This window comes from Aspergillus karnatakaensis, assembly GCF_047715665.1.
Source record: "Aspergillus karnatakaensis strain CBS 102800 unplaced genomic scaffold BJY04scaffold_15, whole genome shotgun sequence".
Taxonomy (NCBI): Eukaryota; Fungi; Ascomycota; class Eurotiomycetes; order Eurotiales; family Aspergillaceae; genus Aspergillus; species Aspergillus karnatakaensis.
In genome coordinates, this window is record NW_027395727.1 from 213687 (window position 1) to 232745 (window position 19059).

The 19059-nt window shown below is 51.5% G+C and overlaps 9 protein-coding genes across 9 annotated transcripts; 5 read left to right on the top strand and 4 right to left on the bottom strand.

Annotated features, from left to right (window-relative positions):
* Positions 1-1419: 1419 nt before the first annotated feature.
* BJY04DRAFT_28214 (uncharacterized protein) lies at positions 1420-3078 on the top strand. The gene has a single exon (XM_073720062.1). The coding sequence runs from the start codon at positions 1767-1769 to the stop codon at positions 2694-2696; it is 930 nt and encodes a 309-aa protein (XP_073573032.1). The 5' UTR covers positions 1420-1766; the 3' UTR covers positions 2697-3078.
* A 178-nt stretch (positions 3079-3256) lies between these two features.
* On the bottom strand, positions 3257-3928 carry BJY04DRAFT_216521 (LITAF-like zinc ribbon domain-containing protein; the record flags this gene model as incomplete). The annotated part of the gene is made up of 4 exons (XM_073715789.1): positions 3257-3437; positions 3487-3570; positions 3647-3857; positions 3907-3928. The coding sequence occupies 4 exons, from the start codon at positions 3926-3928 to the stop codon at positions 3257-3259; spliced, it is 498 nt and encodes a 165-aa protein (XP_073573033.1).
* Positions 3929-5973: 2045 nt separating this feature from the next.
* Positions 5974-7511, top strand: BJY04DRAFT_185061 (NAD binding domain of 6-phosphogluconate dehydrogenase-domain-containing protein). The gene is made up of 3 exons (XM_073710715.1): positions 5974-6319; positions 6373-6866; positions 6913-7511. The coding sequence occupies exons 1-3, from the start codon at positions 6064-6066 to the stop codon at positions 7465-7467; spliced, it is 1305 nt and encodes a 434-aa protein (XP_073573034.1). The 5' UTR covers positions 5974-6063; the 3' UTR covers positions 7468-7511.
* Positions 7512-7864: 353 nt separating this feature from the next.
* Positions 7865-9073, top strand: BJY04DRAFT_185063 (class II fructose-bisphosphate aldolase). The gene has a single exon (XM_073710716.1). It carries the CDS (start codon positions 7922-7924, stop codon positions 8786-8788), a length of 867 nt encoding a protein of 288 aa, XP_073573035.1. The 5' UTR covers positions 7865-7921; the 3' UTR covers positions 8789-9073.
* A 398-nt stretch (positions 9074-9471) lies between these two features.
* On the top strand, positions 9472-10896 carry BJY04DRAFT_185064 (ceramidase). Its single transcript, XM_073710717.1, has 4 exons — positions 9472-9578; positions 9633-9850; positions 9925-10206; positions 10256-10896. The coding sequence occupies exons 1-4, from the start codon at positions 9529-9531 to the stop codon at positions 10540-10542; spliced, it is 837 nt and encodes a 278-aa protein (XP_073573036.1). The 5' UTR covers positions 9472-9528; the 3' UTR covers positions 10543-10896.
* A 26-nt stretch (positions 10897-10922) lies between these two features.
* On the bottom strand, positions 10923-12735 carry sdh2 (succinate dehydrogenase iron-sulfur protein subunit SDH2). The gene is made up of 4 exons (XM_073710718.1): positions 12256-12735; positions 11939-12182; positions 11736-11887; positions 10923-11678 (listed from the first exon to the last, which is right to left on the bottom strand). Exons 1-4 carry the CDS (start codon positions 12358-12360, stop codon positions 11355-11357), a joined length of 825 nt encoding a protein of 274 aa, XP_073573037.1. The 5' UTR covers positions 12361-12735; the 3' UTR covers positions 10923-11354.
* Positions 12736-14220: 1485 nt separating this feature from the next.
* On the top strand, positions 14221-15659 carry BJY04DRAFT_216526 (polysaccharide lyase family 1 protein; the record flags this gene model as incomplete). The annotated part of the gene is made up of 6 exons (XM_073715790.1): positions 14221-14423; positions 14480-14623; positions 14690-14815; positions 14866-14962; positions 15023-15256; positions 15321-15659. 6 exons carry the CDS (start codon positions 14221-14223, stop codon positions 15657-15659), a joined length of 1143 nt encoding a protein of 380 aa, XP_073573038.1.
* Positions 15660-15763: 104 nt separating this feature from the next.
* BJY04DRAFT_28307 (putative sexual development protein (LsdA)) lies at positions 15764-17223 on the bottom strand. The gene is made up of 2 exons (XM_073720063.1): positions 16632-17223; positions 15764-16578 (listed from the first exon to the last, which is right to left on the bottom strand). The coding sequence occupies exons 1-2, from the start codon at positions 17103-17105 to the stop codon at positions 15868-15870; spliced, it is 1185 nt and encodes a 394-aa protein (XP_073573039.1). The 5' UTR covers positions 17106-17223; the 3' UTR covers positions 15764-15867.
* A 119-nt stretch (positions 17224-17342) lies between these two features.
* On the bottom strand, positions 17343-18703 carry BJY04DRAFT_216528 (major facilitator superfamily domain-containing protein; the record flags this gene model as incomplete). The annotated part of the gene is made up of 2 exons (XM_073715791.1): positions 17343-17996; positions 18047-18703. 2 exons carry the CDS (start codon positions 18701-18703, stop codon positions 17343-17345), a joined length of 1311 nt encoding a protein of 436 aa, XP_073573040.1.
* Positions 18704-19059: the final 356 nt, after the last annotated feature.

Sequence of the window (19059 nt, forward strand, 5' to 3'; positions counted from 1 at the left end):
GAATTCAGATCTATGCATGTTGAGAGCGCCGGTTGCAGCTTTAAAGACCCGTGAGTTTCGTCTTTAGTTATAACTGAGTTCTGCATTTAATTAGATGGTTTATGAAAAGGCCCACAGCGGCGGACAAAGTCACTCAAAGGGCATCAGCGCGTTTATTAGTGTAGAGTAATGTCTTCAATTTATGCTGAAGAACAAGCAGTCTCTGGGTGTCTCCTTTGGTAGATCCAGGGGTATATAACAAGAACGCAAGGATGAATAGCCCGAAACAGTCGCCTCGCCCCGTGTACCTATGGAGATAGAAGGCTCCCAAAGCCGTTGAAAGGCCGCAACGTTGAATGTGCGCATTAGAGTGAGCGGCCTGGCAAGTCGTGGAGCGTCGAGAATCACTGATAAGACTGTCGGGCAGCCCTCCGGCTCATCCATGTTCGGTACAGATAAAGAAGAATGACACCCGAAGCAACGATGAAAACAATGCAGAACACCAGTATAGGGCCTGGGTTTTCGCTGGCCCAGTCTCTTCTTTCGAGCACCTGTCTCTGTGTTGCCACGGCAAGCGAATCGAGGGCAGGCATTTCTAACCTCGTCAGTCAGATCAGAAGACTCTTTTCAAGGTGTCCGTACCGTGTGATATTGCTCTGTAGACCCTTCTGCGGTTCCTCGAGTGCCCGGTGCAGGAGCTGATCCTATTCTAACAACGTCGGAGCGTACAAGAAATATGTGGGAGTGTGACCTTGACAGCGTAGTTTCAATGCGTAAAAGGCTTGACTGTACGCAGGAAATATTGCATTATCGGGGGACGCGGATGTCTATGACGTGGAGGAGTAAATTGTATGCAACATCGAGCAGGCCACAAGGTTTAGACCGCGGTGATTTCCTGGCCAGTTCCACAAGAACGGCAACCTTATTTCAAACAGTAGTCCATCTCCGCGCCTCCGCGCCAATTGAGACCCTCGTTTGTGGTCTGATGAGGTGGTGGGTTGATTCCTTTAGGCATTGTTTGTGGTTGGTCGACTCCTGGCGTCACCACTCAGCGGTTTCAATGGATGGGAGAAGTAATTATCTGATGTTCTAGAGCCATATTAGCCCCAGCCATTGGGTGGACAAATAAACGATGCAGCCCATTAGATGTATCGTCAATGACCGCGGAGTAGGAATGGATACCACGAGACGTGAGGTGAGTTCAGGTCTTGGCAGGTGGTTTCCCGATTAAGACGGGGTGGGCGTCTGCCATCATCATCATCATCCAACTCTCCCCATCTTGTCGCCAGTGCAAGCTGGTGTACGCCAATACGAGCATGATCGACCACTACTCAAGAGTACAGCCAATCCGCCCCTCCTGATAATGGCCCGGTTCAAGCCACCCGAGCTCTCTAGCCCTCAACGTTTGGATCTTCAAGCTCTCTGCTCATGTTGCAACCATCTTCGGCCCATCCTCGTATTTGCCTGATTCACCGCCAATCACCAGAGTGTCTATCCCTTGATCCGCAATGCCACTGATGCGCACGAAATTCACGAGGGGGTTGACATTGAACGTTATTCGACGCTGTCCCTGAAATCCGGGGCTCTTCTTTCCCCAATGGGTTGCAATACACGGTGCCTTGCTCGCTGAGGAGACTGCGCAAGGGCGGCGCCATGCTGCCAATCTCGCCTCTCCTGAAATAGAGGGGATCTATCTCCGGAAAACCACTCCCTCTGTTCAAATTTCAATGTCGTCCATGTCATGATCCTCCAGCAGAACATTCTTTCAAACCAATAGTACAACCATAATGGCTCGCTCCTCTGCGCTTTGGTTGGCATATCTCATTCTGGGCGTTGTCCTCCCTCAAGCTTCCGCCTGGACACTCCTCTGGCGAAACTCATCTATCCCTTCACAAATCGAAGATGGGCAATCCGCCCAGAACTGCACCCAGATATGGCACCAAGAAGACGAACAGTTCTCCTTCGACCCAGAGGGCCCTTGGTGCCTCGACTTCTTTTCCGATGCCAACTGCCTCAAGAGTAACGGCAAGACATGTGAACCTTGGATCTGGCGCAAGGTAGCCGACCAGAACATCTCCGCTTTCAGGATCTACCCCATGCCTCCTGCCTCGGTAACCGCCTGGGGTCTCGATACAACGAGCTCGACACCAACACCGACCTCCACTGAGACGCCCACTCCGACAAATGCCAATGCAGAAATAACGCCCACCCCGGAAACTGAGTCCGACGACGCAAATGGCCTCTCGCGTGGTGCCATCGGCGGCATTGTTATCGGTGTCGTCGTTGCCGTAGCGCTCCTGTGTGCAGCGTTTTTCTACCTTGGACATCGCACTGGCAAGAAACCCGTCAGCCATGCTGCTGCTGCGGCGACCGCGACTGCAAAACATGGGCCTCCCCCCACGCCACCTTCAAACACACCACCGCCGCCTCAGCACCCCACAATCACAGCCTCATACTCTACGTCACCGGCAACCCCGCGTCCGACGAGCCCAACAAGTCCAATGGTATACGCACCACCTCCGTTGGCCGCTGAACTCGCGAAGCCACCCATGGTCGAGACATCGGCACCCCCATATGCGCCATCAGTCACATACAATCAACCGCCAAACGGGGTCCGTATGGTTGAGCTACCGGGTCAGAATCCAGGTGCCGAGCTGAGCAACTCTCAACAGGTGCAAGAGCTCGAGGGACGTGGAACGTATAGGTCTGAGGTTTAAAGGCTGGAGATCTTGTCGTTTTGAGTGTTTGATGACCGTCATGTAATCGCAGAGGTGGAGTGAGAGAGGCTAAGTGATTTAACCTCTCGACATTGGGGGCGAATTTTTTGTTGTTGTGTTTTTGCTTTTTTGAGTATTTTTGACTACCTTCATTGTATATACCCTAAGGCACGACTCTACCTCTCACTATTACTCTCGTGAGGATTTCTTGAGTCTGGAAACTCATTTTTCTTCCTTAAAGTAGTGCATGTACCTGTGCTGTGGTAGACACTCTACCGTGTCTTGTCAAGCGAGTCATTTACAGACAAAGAGGCTGCGACAATGCCATTCAAGCAGCCCGTTGAAGCCTAAAATGACCGGATATCTCGAGGTCGCTTACAGTCAGACGGTATATTACGAATTGCATCGTCTAACAAGACGTTCCTTAATTATATGATTGATGTACATTGTACCTCCAGCTCACTTGAATCGCCGCAGCACAAGAATTGCGTACTACCCATGAAACAGCCAAGATAAGAAAAATTAAATCTGATCTAGTGGTCTGCTATCCGTATAGACCATCATTCGGGGGTCTGGTGGTTCGGCGCCTGTTGCTTGTGTACCTCGACGTGCCCGCTATTGTGATACGTCGCGAGAACATGGCCGCATTTTCCGCACATGTGGTTTACGTCCTTGAAGGCCGAGGCGAAGTAGGGTATACATCCGACGCAGGCGCAGAAGCAGAGAACGCCTGCCCAGCCGCTTTTTACGGATTAGTTCGGTATTTCTTTAGGTTTGTAGATGAACGTACTGCGTTGTCTTTCCGGTTACTCCCTCAGGTCGAGTCATCTCGCGTTGGCCGCACACGGGACAGTCGAACGACTTGTGGAGAGCGCTGGAGGGCATGCAAAGGTATGGCCGTAGGGTATTGGCTCGGTTGCTGAACGGCAGGCGGCGGTTGTGGCGGGTACATTTGCGGGCTGGGGTTCGGAGGGTCAAAGTGGGTGGACAGCTCGCTGGGTGGAGGCGTGTTCACATTTTGTTGAGGAGAAATAGTTTGGAGCTGGATCACAGGGCTAGAATCGATCATCAAACGGGGCTGTTGCGTAGACTGTTCCGCTAGGGGAGCCGTGTGCGTTGGGTGCTCGTAGCTAGGAGGTGCTGGTGTTTGAGGCTCTGGAGCTGGAACAGGTTGTCAGCTGGGTAACTGAGATACCAGATTATTACCTACCATAATTCGCTTTTTCCGACATTTTGAGACGACTAGGTCAACAACTAGCAGTAAGGCAAATGCAGGCTAGCAACGGTGATGTAATATAAGATGCAGCTGAAGTTGAGAGATGATTCTGGCTGGCATCTGTCGATCTTATAAGGTTCAGTTCGTCCATCGCTCGTAGGATCTGCATTATTCCCTGAATCGCTCATGCTGCGCCTGGGCCAGCTGAAGTCAGACTCCCTAGTGAGTCCTAGATTTGCGCGTCTGCGCCACCATGTTGGAATCATCGAAGCCGTCGAACAAGTCGTCACGTCGCTCGCGGCGCAGCTCATCGTCGCGGATTCCAGTCTATTTCTGATATAGCAGCGCGACAGTATTTCCAGTTATAGAAGGGAAAGGTCACATGGGGCGATGCAAATAAGCATATTTGCGCGACCTTAGCCACCAGTCCTCTTAAATCCTTCACGGCTTTCCGCAGCGGGTAACCATTGTGCGCAGAATGCAACTTCATGCGGCGTGTTAACGGGCCGTAATTCGTCCAGAGGGCGATGTTTGATCTAGCCCCTTATGTCCATGGCCAGCGATCGTCGTCTTAGAAGTCCAGGGTGTGAAAAGGTGAGGATACAGGATCAGGGTTGAGCATGTCTTTCATTTGCCACACCGACCATACATCAGGTTTCGGACAGAGCTCCAGACGCCGTGGTGGTGGGGGATCCTTGCTGCAAGAGACGATTCGTTCCACTGCTCGTATTCGTGTATTGTGCGGCTTCCGTCTTCCGTGCTCATCGCTGGTTCGCCTCGGGAGTGTGTCGCGGTGGCGTCATGGTAACTGATATCGCACAGACAATGTGTTTGAAACAATCAGGGTAGTGAAGATGAAGAGAGTCCTGAGAACAGAAGCAGGTGCAGAAGGTCGGGGGGAGTCGGGACAGCGGGAAGAAAATATGGGGTAAATTACTGCTATTCATGCCTGAGGCACAAATAGCTATTAACTATGGTCGAGGCCCCGGCCCGTGCTTAGCTTTCCATTCTAGGAAGTGTCAACACAACGCCCCGGCCTTTTATCTCAGCTTCTACGTACTCTTATTCCTCTCTTCAGTCTCCCACTGCATCTCTTTTGTTTTTTTGAAGGCCATGCCACATAGGTATTCTATCGGCCTACTTTCTGCACTTTCTTGCCATCGCAATGCTCCTCCTCTTGAAAATCGAGGTCTTTGAGGACAACACATTGGCCTACTAACAGTCGAGGAGAATCAGCTATCTCGCGAGGCAAGATTCCCACTTACTCGGATTCATAGTATGAATTGTTGATATGCAGTGGTGGGCTTTGGTTAATCACGATTTTCACCGCAGCTCGCCTCTAGGCAATATACCGTCTTGGCTTTCGACATGGCTATTCTGACTAGGCTAGAAACCGGTGCCAGGCATCCTTGGTCTCTTTTGACAGTATGGTGCTACCCTGATGTCTCGGTCAGTACAGCGCGTTAACCCTCGCATTAGCAAAGCTATCAAGTCCCCTCGGCACTTCGCTGTAATTCGAAGACCTGGAGAAGGTCGGACAACCCCCTGTGGCTCTTCGTCGTAGGGCGGGTATTCATGCTAAGATCGAACAATACCCTTTGGCTCTTCGTCGTAGGGTGAGGATACCCTATTACGGTTGAATAATCCCCTGTGGCTCTTCGTCGTAGGGCGGGCATACATATTACGGTTGGACAATCCCCTGTGGCTCTTCGTCGTAGGGCGGGAATACATGTTACGGTCGAAGAAGTTCTGTGCTCCATCATGGAAGCGAGCTTTGCACGCGCGCTCGGTTAGCTGTTCTTCATATCTGTGGCTATTCGCCGCTGCATGATTTAGGCTAAAGGCCAACTAGTCATATCTGATCGCCTCATCTCCGAGTTCCGCCAAAGGACAGCTTCGAAAAAGTGGCTTGCTTATCTATTTCCTTCCCTTATTTTCGGGGAGTCAACCCGAGTACTTCACCCGAGGAATCGCTCATCGTCCGGGGTCGAAGTAAATGGTGACGTCGGATGAACTCCGAATTTCCGTCCGGACATCCCACCGTTCCCCGCCTCCACATCGTGTTGACATTGCTTAAAGAGGTCGGTTCTAGCAATCTTGACAATTGACACAGTAAATCACTTTCATCTCACATCCCATCTTCAAGTCATCATGTCTAAGCCATCAATTGGTTTCGTCGGCCTGGGAGCGATGGGCTTCGGCATGGCCACCCACCTCGTCAAGCAGGGTTATCCTGTGCACGGTTTCGACGTTTTCCCAGCTTCTGTTGAGCGCTTCAAGGCCGCGGGTGGCATTCCTACTTCATCCCTTCGTGAATCCGCTGAAGGGAAAGCCTTTTACATTGTTATGGTAGCTTCAGCGCCTCAAGCGCAATCGGTTCTATTTGGAGATGATGGCATCGTACAATGTACGTCTTTTTGTTCCTCATTTAGATGAAACGCTAACCCCTTCGTTCTCTAGATTTACCCCAGAATGCCATTCTCGCGCTCTGCTCTACGGTATCCGCCGCGTATGCCCAGTCCGTCGCTACCGAGCTTGTGACCCGCGGTCGCAGTGATATCCTCTTCGTGGACAGCCCTGTGTCCGGCGGAGCCAAGCGCGCCGCTGACGGGACGCTCTCCATCATGGCTGGTGCATCTGACGAGGCCCTTCAGGCGGCTCGTGGTATCTTGCAGGAGATGTCGGATGAGGATAAGTTGTACCTGGTTCCCGGGGGCATTGGAGCAGGAAGCAACATGAAGATGGTGCATCAAGTCCTGGCTGCCATTCACATTCTCGGCGCCAGTGAAGCAATGGGTTTTGCAGCGCAACTCGGTCTGGACCCTCGGGCGACAGCCGAGAAAATCTTTGCTTCGGATGCGTGGACATGGATGCACGAGAACCGATTCCCTCGGATGGTGGAGGAGGACTGGAACCCCGGCGCCAGCGCTGTGACCATTATCCTGAAAGATGCCGTATGTTTCCATGCTCTTCTGGTCTGCAAAAATCTAACTATTACAGGGCATCATTACCTCCTCTGCTCGCCAGCACCGATTTCCTACCCCCCTTTGCTCTACCGCCGAACAAATATACCTCTCTGCCCTCGTGCATGGATGGGGACCGAAGGATGACTCGGCCCTCGTCCGACAATATTTTGCCAAGCCTCTCTCGGAGGTATCCCCATCCGCCGAGGCCGAAGATGCGACCGAGCTGGTCTTGGAGCTCATGCGGGGTGTAAACCTAGTCGCCGCCGCTGAAGCAGTTGCCTTTGCCCGTTACCTTCGTGTCGACCTCGCACAGTTCCATGGCCTTGTCAGCCAAGCGGCTGGTGCTAGTAAGATCTTCATCCAGCAGGGACTAGAGATGATTGAAGGGCGCATTGGGGATAAAGCTCCGGCGGGGTCGCCAACAGTAGACCAAGCTGCTTCTAGACTGGAAACAGTCGTCCAGAAGGCGCGGGATCTTCACTTTCCTCTGCATCTCGGCAATGCTGCATTGAGCGCATTATACATGGCGCAGAGGCATGGGTCTGGTGGGCAGAGCAGCACCAGTGTGATTAGAGTTTATGGCCTGTAAAGATACCAATATTGTGAGCAAATGCATTAAGTTTGATTCCATTTCATTCTCGGGTTGGGATGACCGTAAGAGATTGCCAACACGTGAATCATCTCATGTAGCGCCACATACTTCCTAGCTCGTCTAGTAGTGTTCAAAGATTCAGCCGGGAAATTTCGGTCGCTTGTCCAGTCTGTGGATTCAATGCAATATTTATGTTGTGTAGGCCAAAGATTTGACGTCGACGAAGGGCAAAGAGCGCAGCTTCCTTGATCTCGGAGAAATCAGCGACGCAACCCCCCTCCATCCCGATCGGAGCAACTCCGCGCGATGTGCAAAGTGGGGGAAATATACAAGGGAAGGTGGCTATAAAACACTCATCATCCCCAACTTATCATCACGCCTATATTCAAAGCCTACTATTCTCACTTCTCTCATTCTGCCCTTCTCTCTTCCAGCGAAGAACCCCACCAAAATGCCCCTCTCAAAACCCAACCCTGCACTCGACATCCTCAACCATGCCTCAAAACACAGTTACGGCGTCCCCTCCATGTGCTGCTACAACCTCGAAGGCATCCTAGCCACCGTCCGCGCCGCCGAAGCAAAGCGCTCCCCCGCAATGATCCTCCTCTTCCCCTGGGCCGTGCACTATGCCGACGGCCTCCTCGTGCACGCCGCCGCCGAAGCCGCGAAGAAGGCCTCCGTCCCTATCTCCGTACACATGGACCACGCACAGACACCAGAGATCATCCGCTACGCTGCTGACCTTGGCGGCTTCGATAGTATTATGGTCGACATGAGCCACTATGAGAAGGAGGAGAACCTGCGACTTACGAGGGAGCTAGTGCAGTATTGCCATGAGCGCGGGATCGCGACGGAGGCCGAGCCCGGAAGGATCGAAGGTGGGGAGGATGGGGTTGCTGATACAGTCGACTTAGAGGGGCTACTTACGACACCTGAGGAGAGTGAGGAGTTTGTGGCTACGGGGATTGATTGGCTTGCTCCGGCGTTTGGGAATGTGCATGGGGAGTATGGACCTCGTGGGATCCAGCTGGAGTATGATCGTTTGCAGAGCATCAATGATAAGGTTGGCGATCGGGTTCAGCTTGTTCTGCATGGGGCGGATCCGTTTACCGAGGAGATCTTCCGCAAGTGTATTGATTGCGGTGTGAGTAAGGTGAATATCAACAAGGTGCTGAACAATGAGTATGTGAAGGTTCAGAGGGAGAAGGCGGGCAGGGTGCCGTTGACGACATTGTTGGAGGAGGCGACTAATGAGATGCAGAAGGCTGTGGAACGCTGTATGGATATGCTGGGGTCGACGGGGAGATATCCTGCTTGATTTTGTATTGGCATTTGGAGCGATTTTGAGACATAGAGTGTGGCTGAGTGCCTGAATAATTGTGAACGTCTACCTTTATACATTGGGTCTTTTTGTAACTATACACTGTCAGCGCCAGCATCTTGTCGTCTTGTTCTCCACCAGGTGCTTTGCTGGTAGTTCTGCTGCGTCCCAACAACAGGGAGGCTAGACGAGTAGTCTAGTTCTTGGCTGTCAGCATTAAACTCCGGTCTTTCTATAGGCGAGCATATCCAGAAAAGTGGATCAGAGAATGCGGAGTAGTTTTGATGAGGAAAGCACTTGTTTGACGAGTTTCCATGTGCAACTGTGCAACATACAATTACGGTATCTACACACTTGGGGCTTGACCTTGACCTTGACTATGAATCAATCGATGAATTCATGACATATTTTATACTACGTCGAAATCAAACCGAGGAGTACAGAGAGATTGACAAGTATACTCTGGTGCAATTATATATTCCGGACCCGCAAACCATAAATCAATCCCATTGCCAACCAAAAATCGAGATCAGGCTCTCTGAGTCCATTGAGCAGGATGCAATCCAGATATCTCATATCCAGTCGTCAATGAAGAGTATAGTCAAAACATCCGTCGATCCGTCCCAGTGTTTATATATAGCCCCAATCTAAACAGCGGGGCGGTCAACTTCCGCGCGTCTCCGCATTTCTTCACCAATTTCTCCTCCTTCCTTCCACACATCTGCCTAATTGCAACAATGACGCCCTCAGTCGAGCCCTTCTGGGGTCCTCAGACCTCTTATCTGAAGTAAGCTGACACGCCCACCAACAGCCGCGCTTCAATCGCTGATAACAGCCACAGTTTCTGCGAAGAGGACTACGTCATAACCCGCTACGTGGCCGAGTTCATCAACACCCTGAGCAGTCTCATATACTGCACGTTTGGCCTTTACGGACTCTTGCAACTATCGCGGAAGGGCCAGGCGTCTGTTTCAAGATGTATTCCTTATTTCGGGTTAATCGGCGTCGGGGTTTGTTCTGCGGGGTACCATATGACCCTTAAGTATCATACGCAGATGTGTATGCTTTCTTCTCTTCCCTCCCGGGTTATCCAACTCCGGATCAATCTTCATTAACATGCTGACCGCTTATAGCGGATGAACTATCCATGCATCTACTGACAACTCCCTTGCTCTACCGCATCCTCACCTTCCAGCAATCCGAGCAGTACACGAAACGCGTTGGGATTGTCCTCTTCACGCTGTTTACCATCGTCATGGTCGTTCACATGGTCATGGATGAGTTTATCCTCCATGCTGTCGCTTTCGGCACAGCCGTACTCCTCATCACAACAAAGACGACAAGTACAATCCCGAAACAAATCCCGGATCCCGAGATCAGGAGCCTTATCAGCAAGGTTTCGCGATTCGGACTAGGTACTTACCCAAACTCTGGCAGAAAGATCATCCACTGACACCGGAACAGTCTGCTTCGTCTTTGGCTACCTGGTTTGGCTCGTCGATAGCTTCTACTGCCCGCATCTCACTGAGATTCGGGAATTGGTCGGAACACCGCTCGCATTTCTTACTGAGTTGCATGGCTGGTGGCATGTCTTTACGGGTATTGGTGGGTATGTTGCTGTTGCTGTTGTGGATCTGATTACTTCGGGAGAGGTCGACCATGATCCGACAGGCGAACTTGCCTTCCCTGTGGCGTTTGTGGCGAAGGCGCTGGGGTGGGAGGTGAAGAAGGGTTCTGGGAAGGGAGAGTGATGGGTGAGCGAGTGAACTTGATAGAGGAAGAGGCATCAGCCTAGGCAGGAACTGCGTGAGCCTGGGGTGGTGAGTTATTGCCGTTAGGCAAACTGATAGATATAGATAGCTTCGCAGTCTTGTCGGCGTCATGAGATGCTCGTGGAGGCGGACCCTAGTCGATCCGAGTTTTTGAACAATAGATACTGATAGATATACCCAACATCATGGATCTTGCCCTCCACAATGCGGAACGAGCAGGTTGGGTCAGGTCATTGCAAGCTAACTCTTAATGATGTGAATATGTACACTCTCCAGCCTAACATCGGGATGCTCATGTCTAGCTGGGATTTACGTTACTTCCATCGAGCTGTAGCACGGACTTCGAGCAAACAATTTAGGGTTGCCGTCAGGCGCACAATGCCATTTTTTGGGGTACACAAACACCCTTGTGTGACGGTTGGGAAGATACATTATTGGGAAACATCAGAAAACCTCAAGTGACAAGACTTTTGTCATGGGAAGTACCGGTGATCGATGAGCTGCATTGTTGATCACGGGTTTCCGTACAGTATCCAAGCACTGTCTTTCGCGGGAAAGAAAGTAGGTAAGTTGATCTGGTTATTCGTAATCACCTAAACTAGAAATGAATATTCACACATTTACACCTAATGAAACAACCGACGTCAAGGCCTCAAAACACGGTAAGGGAATAAGAGCTGGATCAAAGAAAAAAGTACATAGGAAGATATAACAACCAAAATGCTAGAAAAGGGAATGAGAAGGGAAACAATTTTGATCTTCTGCTTGGCTTGGCTCTATTTTCCGACATTCTAGTGAGCCGCCATCATCTTCTTGATCTCGGCGATGGCGCGGGCAGGGTTCAATCCCTTGGGGCAGGTTCGTGTGCAGTTCAGGATGGTGTGGCAACGGTAGACACTCATGCTGTTGTCAATGGCGTGCTTGCGCTCGGCGGTCTTCTGGTCACGAGAGTCGGCCAACCAGCGGTAGGATTGGAGGAGAATGGCAGGTCCGAGGTACTCTTGGCTGTTCCACCAGTATGAAGGGCAGGAAGTCGAGCAGCAGGCGCAGAGAATGCACTCGTACAGACCGTCGAGCTTCTTACGGTCTTCGGGACTTTGACGGTTCTCGAGGCCCTAATAATAATCGTCAGTGATAAATATAAATGGCTGACAACTGTCGCTTGCGCTTACGTCTTCGGTCTTGGTATCGCGCTGAAGGTAAGGCTTGATCGACTTGTATTGCTTGTAGAATTGGGTCATGTCGGGAACGAGATCCTTGACAACGTAGGTGTGTGGCAAGGGGTAGATGCGTGATTCCTTAGCAGTGTCGGTGGGAATGCGGCCTGTGCGATTGTTAACAAATGTCCACCTCCACAACACGAGGTCTCACATACACAAGCAAGCAAGAGTGTTGACACCGTCAATGTTCATTGCACAACTGCCGCAAATACCCTCTCGGCAACTCCTCCGGAAGGTCAGGGTGGGGTCGAGTTCGTTCTTGATTCTGATGAGCGCATCGAGCATCATGGGGCCGGTCTTGTTCAAGTCCAATTCGTATGTCTGCATCTTGGGCTTCTCGGCGGGAGCATCGGGGTTCCATCGGTAGACTTGGAACTTCTTGACCTTGGGAGCGGGCTCCTAACAAATCTAGGTCTTAGCAACCAATAACTCTGCTGTACTGACGACTTCAATGAAGCCAGGAACTGCTCACCTGGACACCGGACTCGACAGTCGCATATGAGCGAGCAAAGACAGCAGGGCGGAATAGTGACCGCGAGGAGGCGACAAGGCGCGAAGTTGTGCGAAGAGAGGCCATTGTGACTTTTTCCTTCAATCCGGACCTGAGGCGAATTGCGAAGGGGGAAGGTAGAGACGGTAAATGAGATCAATCAGGCGATAAGATGAGAAGAAAAGGAAATAGAGAGGAGAGGATTCAACGAGCAGTACTCCGCCAGCGAGAATGACCGTCTGAAGAGTTCAAGAAGCGAAGATCAAGAGACCAAGATGTTCCATCGTCACGAAGAGCTTCGCCGTTCTGCCACTGCAGGTAACCTCGGGTCTGGCGGTCGGCAATTTGCTGATTCAGCCATCACCCGCCAATCAGGCGAAGCCTAATTACAAGCGTCGGGCGGACACGGCGGCCTTTGATTGAAAACATATTTCCATCATGCTGCTCACGCGAGTGTTTACATCTTTGCAATTCTTGAGATAAGAGCATTTTACTCTGAATCAATTCTATGGAACATACATGCAATTCGCTATTGACTCTGATCTCGTCCCTGCATCGCCCTTGCGCGACCCCGATGTCCGGCTAAAGAAACTCGATGGGGTAAAGGAACCGAATTGCCGTCACTTGCCGACAATCATGTGATATGGACTCTTGCCTAAGGCATGATGAAATAGTCTCAGGCACCATGGCTGCAGGGCCACAAGGCATCAACCGTCACCCTCCCCAATTTCTCACCCTGAGCTTCCACAGTCACCAGTGGCACACCTACGGAGTACTCAGCTCGGTATTATTCCAAGTTTCAATGACAGTTCCTTGGGATCTGGGTCAAGTCCCGCGGCTTTTCAAACACCCACAGCTTGGACATTCTCTAACCTGGAAACCAGTTCCGCGCTTGCTCTCTGCCCGTTATATCCCAGCCAAGGCTTGACTACGCGTCCTACCAGAGTCCACGACGCTCAATTAATATCATGGTCCTCCGATCTATTGTCATGGGCATATATGGGGCCTATTCTTTATTGCAGTCTCAGTTTGACCGCTGTCATCCACGCTCGCTGTGGACCGGCCAATATCCTTAGATTCCAAGGACACGGATCAGGCCCGCTGTACAATATCCCTATTGTCAAGTTTGGTCTCCCGAGGTTTCTCAACCTAGGCTTCCTGCACGAGTTGGCTTAAAGCTGATCAGATTCAAAATCGTGCATGGTGGATCGACCAAGTCAGGACTCAGAACAGCTCTCCACAGTGGATCGACAATTCTCCTTCGATAACGTCAAACTTTGAACCATCTTAACCAAAAGACTCAGGGACAGCGACCGAACTTTGCCCGTCGGCATATCAATCTCTGAGGACTTTCAACTGTTCAGTTTGAGATTTGATTGAAGGAATCATCGGAAATCCTCACGGAACCCCACACTTCCTTGACTAAACTCAATGCACGGCCCTGTCAACGCAGGTATGATCATTTTTCCAGCAGTCAACTGATCATCCGTAGCAGATCCTCAAGATTGACAACAATTAAGAACGTCAAGCACCATCTCGTCCACCGCCAAGACGGAGGAATTGCTTATTTGCTCCAAGCTAGCCTCAACTGCCGGGTCCCCCCTAGTGGACTTTTTGAAACACGGCCAATTTCCTAACGCCCTAGCCGTTCTACAGGCGTTGGATGATGGCCTGTGAAGAACCCATCTCGCCATAGGGCTCCTCCTTGTTTCTACTTGATACTAGCTATGGATACTTAATATGACAACAATATGGCGGTTCGACTCCATTTTATAGCACCCTATTACCTAGTGCCAAACGAACACCCCCTCTGAAGGATATAAAACCCAAGGCTGATCCCCTTCTGTAGTCCCTCTTAAGCTCTCCAAACCATAGTCTTTCTCTTATTTCTCATTTGTTTTCTTACTTCCACCGGCTGGTCCAACTCATTCACTCTTTGTCTTCACCATGATGAAACCCATCGTCTCGCTCTTCGCCCTCGCGGCGTCTCTCAGCACCGCAACCGCCCAAACCGTCTCCGGCGCCGCCGAGGGTTTCGCAAAGGGCGTGACCGGCGGTGGTAGCGCTGCCGCCGTCTACCCCGACTCCATCGACGAGCTGGTCTCGTACCTTGGAGATGACCAGGCGCGCACTATTGTTCTGACCAAGACGTACGATTTCTGCCTCTCTCCTAACAGATAGCAGATGCTGATACCTTTGTTTCTAGCTTCGATTTCACCGGCTCCGAAGGCACCACTAGCGGCACCGGCTGTGCGCCCTGGGGCACCGGCTCTGCTTGCCAGGTCGCGATCAACAAGGATGACTGGTGCACCAACTACCAGCCTGATGCCCCGTCCGTTTCTGTGTCCTAGTACGTACTCCACCTTAGCTTTGGCCCGTTTCTTCTCTCCAGACGCTAACGCCTACGGTCTTGCAGCGACAACGCCGGCTCCCTCGGTATCACCGTCAACTCGAACAAGTCTCTCCTCGGAAAGGGCGATGCCGGTGTCATCAAGGGCAAGGGATTGAGGGTTGTTAGCGGTGCTAGCAACATTATCATCCAGTAGGTTACGCACCATTCTCTGCTAGTGAATATCTAATAACCTCGTGCAGAAACATTGCCGTCACCGACATCAACCCCAAGTACGTCTGGGGTGGTGACGGTATCACCCTCAACGACGCGGACCTCGTCTGGATCGACCACGTTACTGTACGTTCCTGCACCTATAACCTCCCCAGCCCACTCCCCACTAACAAAAACAACTGAAAGACCGCCCGTATCGGCCGCCAACACATCGTCCTCGGCACCAAAGCCGACAACCGCGTCACCATCTCCAACTCCTTCATCGACGGCGAGTCCTCCTGGTCCGCTACCTGCGACGGATACCACTACTGGGGTATCTACCTCGACGGCTCCAACGACATGGTCACCCTCAAGGGCAACTACATCTACCACACCAGCGGACGTAGCCCCAAGGTCCAGGGCAACACCCTTTTGCATGCTGTATGTTTTCCTTCTAGCTTTTTCGAGTTTTCTATTGTGGGCGAGGCTAATGAGTGATGTGTAGGTTAACAACTACTGGTACGACAACTCCGGCCACGCCTTCGAGATTGGCTCCGGTGGCTACGTTCTTGCCGAGGGCAACGTTTTCCAGAACATTGGTACCGTTGCGGAGAGTCCGATTCAGGGTCAGCTGTTTGCCTCGCCTTCCACCTCTCAGAACGCCGCTTGCTCTTCTTACCTTGGCCGCTCCTGTGAGCTGAACGGGTTCGGTAGCTCTGGCACCTTCAACCAGGCCGACACTGCTCTTCTCTCCAAGTTCGAGGGCAAGAACATCGCTTCTGCCTCTGCCTACGGTGACGTTGTCGCCAGCGTCAGCGCTAACGCTGGTCACGGCACCATCTAGATGGCAAACTGTCCTTGCTACCCGACTTCCGCGCGTTCATTAACTTCTAAGAAGCTGTAACTTTGTACCTAGTTGTTTAATCCAGTTCAATCTATGCGCGGTCAAACCAAGAGTCAGAGTAGGTAATATATTCACATTGAAGAATTAAGGCTGCTAGTCAAGGGGGACTGCCATTTTTAGTGATACCACAACTAGGAATACAAGACTCTTATTGAAGAATAAACAGGCCCGGACCATACACTGTCGATTTGGCAACCGCAGCAGCATTGGCAAAAGGACCCCTGCGATTTACAACCGCCGCGACCGTCAGGCCATTGAGGAGGAACTCGTCGTATGGAACAATGGCAACTGCAGTAGATTTCCTGCCATCGCAAGACACGACCTGCAATGGGGAGACAATGGGTGTGTTCAGCTGGTTGACATAGGCCAGCCACAAGAGGTTCTCCTGCTGCTCGTCGGTACCGTGAGTCCAAGACACCTTGATCTTGTGTGTTCGAGCCTCGGGAGTAGTCACAATCTCCAAAGGCGAAAAGGTTCGCAGGTTGATGTCCTTGATGCTGGGGCAGCTACCGGGGACGGTCAGGCTCTGAGCAAAGGTAAAGGCAAAGTCGACATGGCTTGTTGTTAAGGCGGGAAGCTCGCTCGGGTATTTGTCCTGGTACACACGATACCAACCATGCTGTGAACCCTTATTGCCAATGATGGAAGCCATCAGTCGAATAAGGCCAAGGTCACCATTCTCGGCAAAGCGTTCGGTGATGTCTTGAAGTGTTGCCAAGGAGTGAGAGGTAAAGGTGGTTGCAAGAGCGATAGCTTCCTCAATGGTCACGACCGGGAAGTTGTACTGGCACGGCTGGACTACGTTGACGCCGTAGTGCTTCAAGGCTTCGACAGCCGTCAAGGCGTGAATCTGCTCTTGCTAAAGAGAAGTCAGGGCCTGATGAAAGTCTCCAAAAGGGGAAGATGGCTTACCGCAAGAATAGTCGACAGGCTTCGAAGGGCAAACTCTCGGTCAACGTCCTTGAGGAAGCCGTAGCCCGGTACGTTGCGTGTGATATTGCTGATAAGCTCGTTGAAGAAGGCAACCTCCATGTACTCGTGGAAAGCGAGAAGTTGCAAGTTGGTGATACCGGTTGCACTCACGTTTGTTGGAAAGCCGAGATCGGGGATAGTGCCGTGGGCAGCTTGCTCAATTTTCTGGAGCTGCTCGGGACCGGGGTTGGGGAGGCCATCGGGGAGAACGGGTGTTTGAGGTGGCTGGATTGGCTGGATTGGCTGGATTGGCTGGATTGGCTGGATTGGCTGGATTGGCTGGATTGGCTGGATTGGCTGGATTGGCTGGATTGGCTGGATTGGCTGAGCCGGAGGTGCAGGTGCCTCAACCGGAGCGGCGAGAGCCAGTGGAAGGACTGGGATCAGAGCAAGAAGAGGCGAAGAGAAATGCATTTTGATGATTGAGAGTGAGAATAAGAATAGCGAATGCTTAAGGTAGACCTGATAGGAATGAAAGTGAAGGTATGTGAGTTTGAATGAGAAAGCCGAGGAGTCTAAGAGGGAGAAGAAGAGAGAAGAGGGAATGTTTTTCGTAAAGAGGGGGAAGCACTCGTCCAGACACTGGAAGGAGCCACCTGTTTAGGCAGGAGCTATCGGGACCTGCGGACACAGGAGGGAAGGCACTCTCTCTCACCGAACCAACAATGAAGACAACCCTCCTAGAGCAGACACTGCCAGCAGAAACCGCCACAACACCTGGAATCCACCCAGAAACAGACCTCCCATGTCCTTCCTGTTTTCTGTAGAGAGCGTAATGCCATTATGCCAGTCCAGCGACCCTGAAGACTCCTTCATACCCTGTGCCATCTGCGTCAACACAATAGTCCCCCCAACAGGCACAGCAATACACATGCCCCAGGTTCGGAGAATAGAGTACATTAGTGCTGCGAATGCAGGACTACTGCCTCGACCTCGTGGCTTCCATTGTTGACCGTCCTGTTCGCGCTTTCGGACAGGAAAATCCGTGTGCGAGCATACGTTATAGCCGGATACGAGCAGGGCATGACTGACGCCAGCGGCAAATAGTATAAATACCCAACCGGGCGTTGCAGTATCATCCTTTAAGAGTATGAAGCATCCTGATACCAGAAGGTTCAAGATCCAGCCAGCGCGGATGACCCAGCGTGAGCGGAAAGGGTATCTGCCCATTCCAAGCTTCGATGTCAGCAGGAGAATCGGAAGTATAGGTGCAGTAATAGCGATTATACTAATCCCTGTTAGAGGGGACGATAACTGCTTCACGAGGAAAATGTACATCGAAAGATTTTGCAGATGACAGAGTATCTATTCCGGTCAGGTCAGTGAGAGTTCGACATGGAGCAGGGCACACTAACAAGAAGGCCGTGAAGCAAACTCCCAACGTATAACATCACCGTAGAAGTAGAGCAAAATATTCCAAGATTAAACATCGGCTGTTGTACCCAGACGCTCTCATACAGTACCAGGACGACCATCGCTAGCCCCCCAATACAACTCGATACCAGAATCCGCCAGTCGTTCCATGTTGTTTCTGGTCTTCCAAGCCAGCTGACACCAACCAGAAGTGAGCCAAGCCCGAGAAGTATTAGAATTGCACCTAACCAATCCATCTCACGCACCGCGCGTCTCGAAATGGTCTTGCATTCCCGAAGGTCGATAGCGAATGGTGCGACAAGCAAACTCAACGCGCAAAATATATAGCTAAAGTAGAAAGTCCAGTTCCAGTTACCAAAATGACCGAAGAACCCCCCTGATAGTGGTCCAAGCATGGCTCCGATGGCCCACGCCCGACATATGTAGTCGGAAAATCGAACACGGTGCGGATACGGAATGAAATCGCTCACTAGCAGCAGCGATACGGACATGGCGCCTCCATTGCCCGCACCTTGAACCAGTCGACCGGCGATTAGGCTAGGCACGCTCAACGAGCCACTGCATACTCCCGTTCCCGCAGTGGCTATCACGAGGGCAATAACGAGGATCGGCCCCTGACCAAAAACTTCGGACAACATGGCAAAAAGTGGCTGGCTTGCTGCACTGGCGAGAAGATACGACGTGTCTACCCAGAGTATGGTTCGCAGTGGTTGTTCAAAAACGACGGAAAGTACCTGCAAGTATGATGTTGCATGTTCAGAAGAGAAGACTTTTCAATTATCAAGAGTCTGACAAATGACATACCGGTATGACTGGCACCATCATCGTAGTATCAAACGCATCCAGGATTGTTACAAGCAGAACGCATATCAAAACAAGCCATTCCTTGAGTCTGGGTCTCCAGATAACTCTTCCTAGGCTTGTGGGCGACTCAGAGAACGGTGCATCATCGAGGCAGATGCGGTCGACAAGGTTTTCTGTACTTGGATTCTCG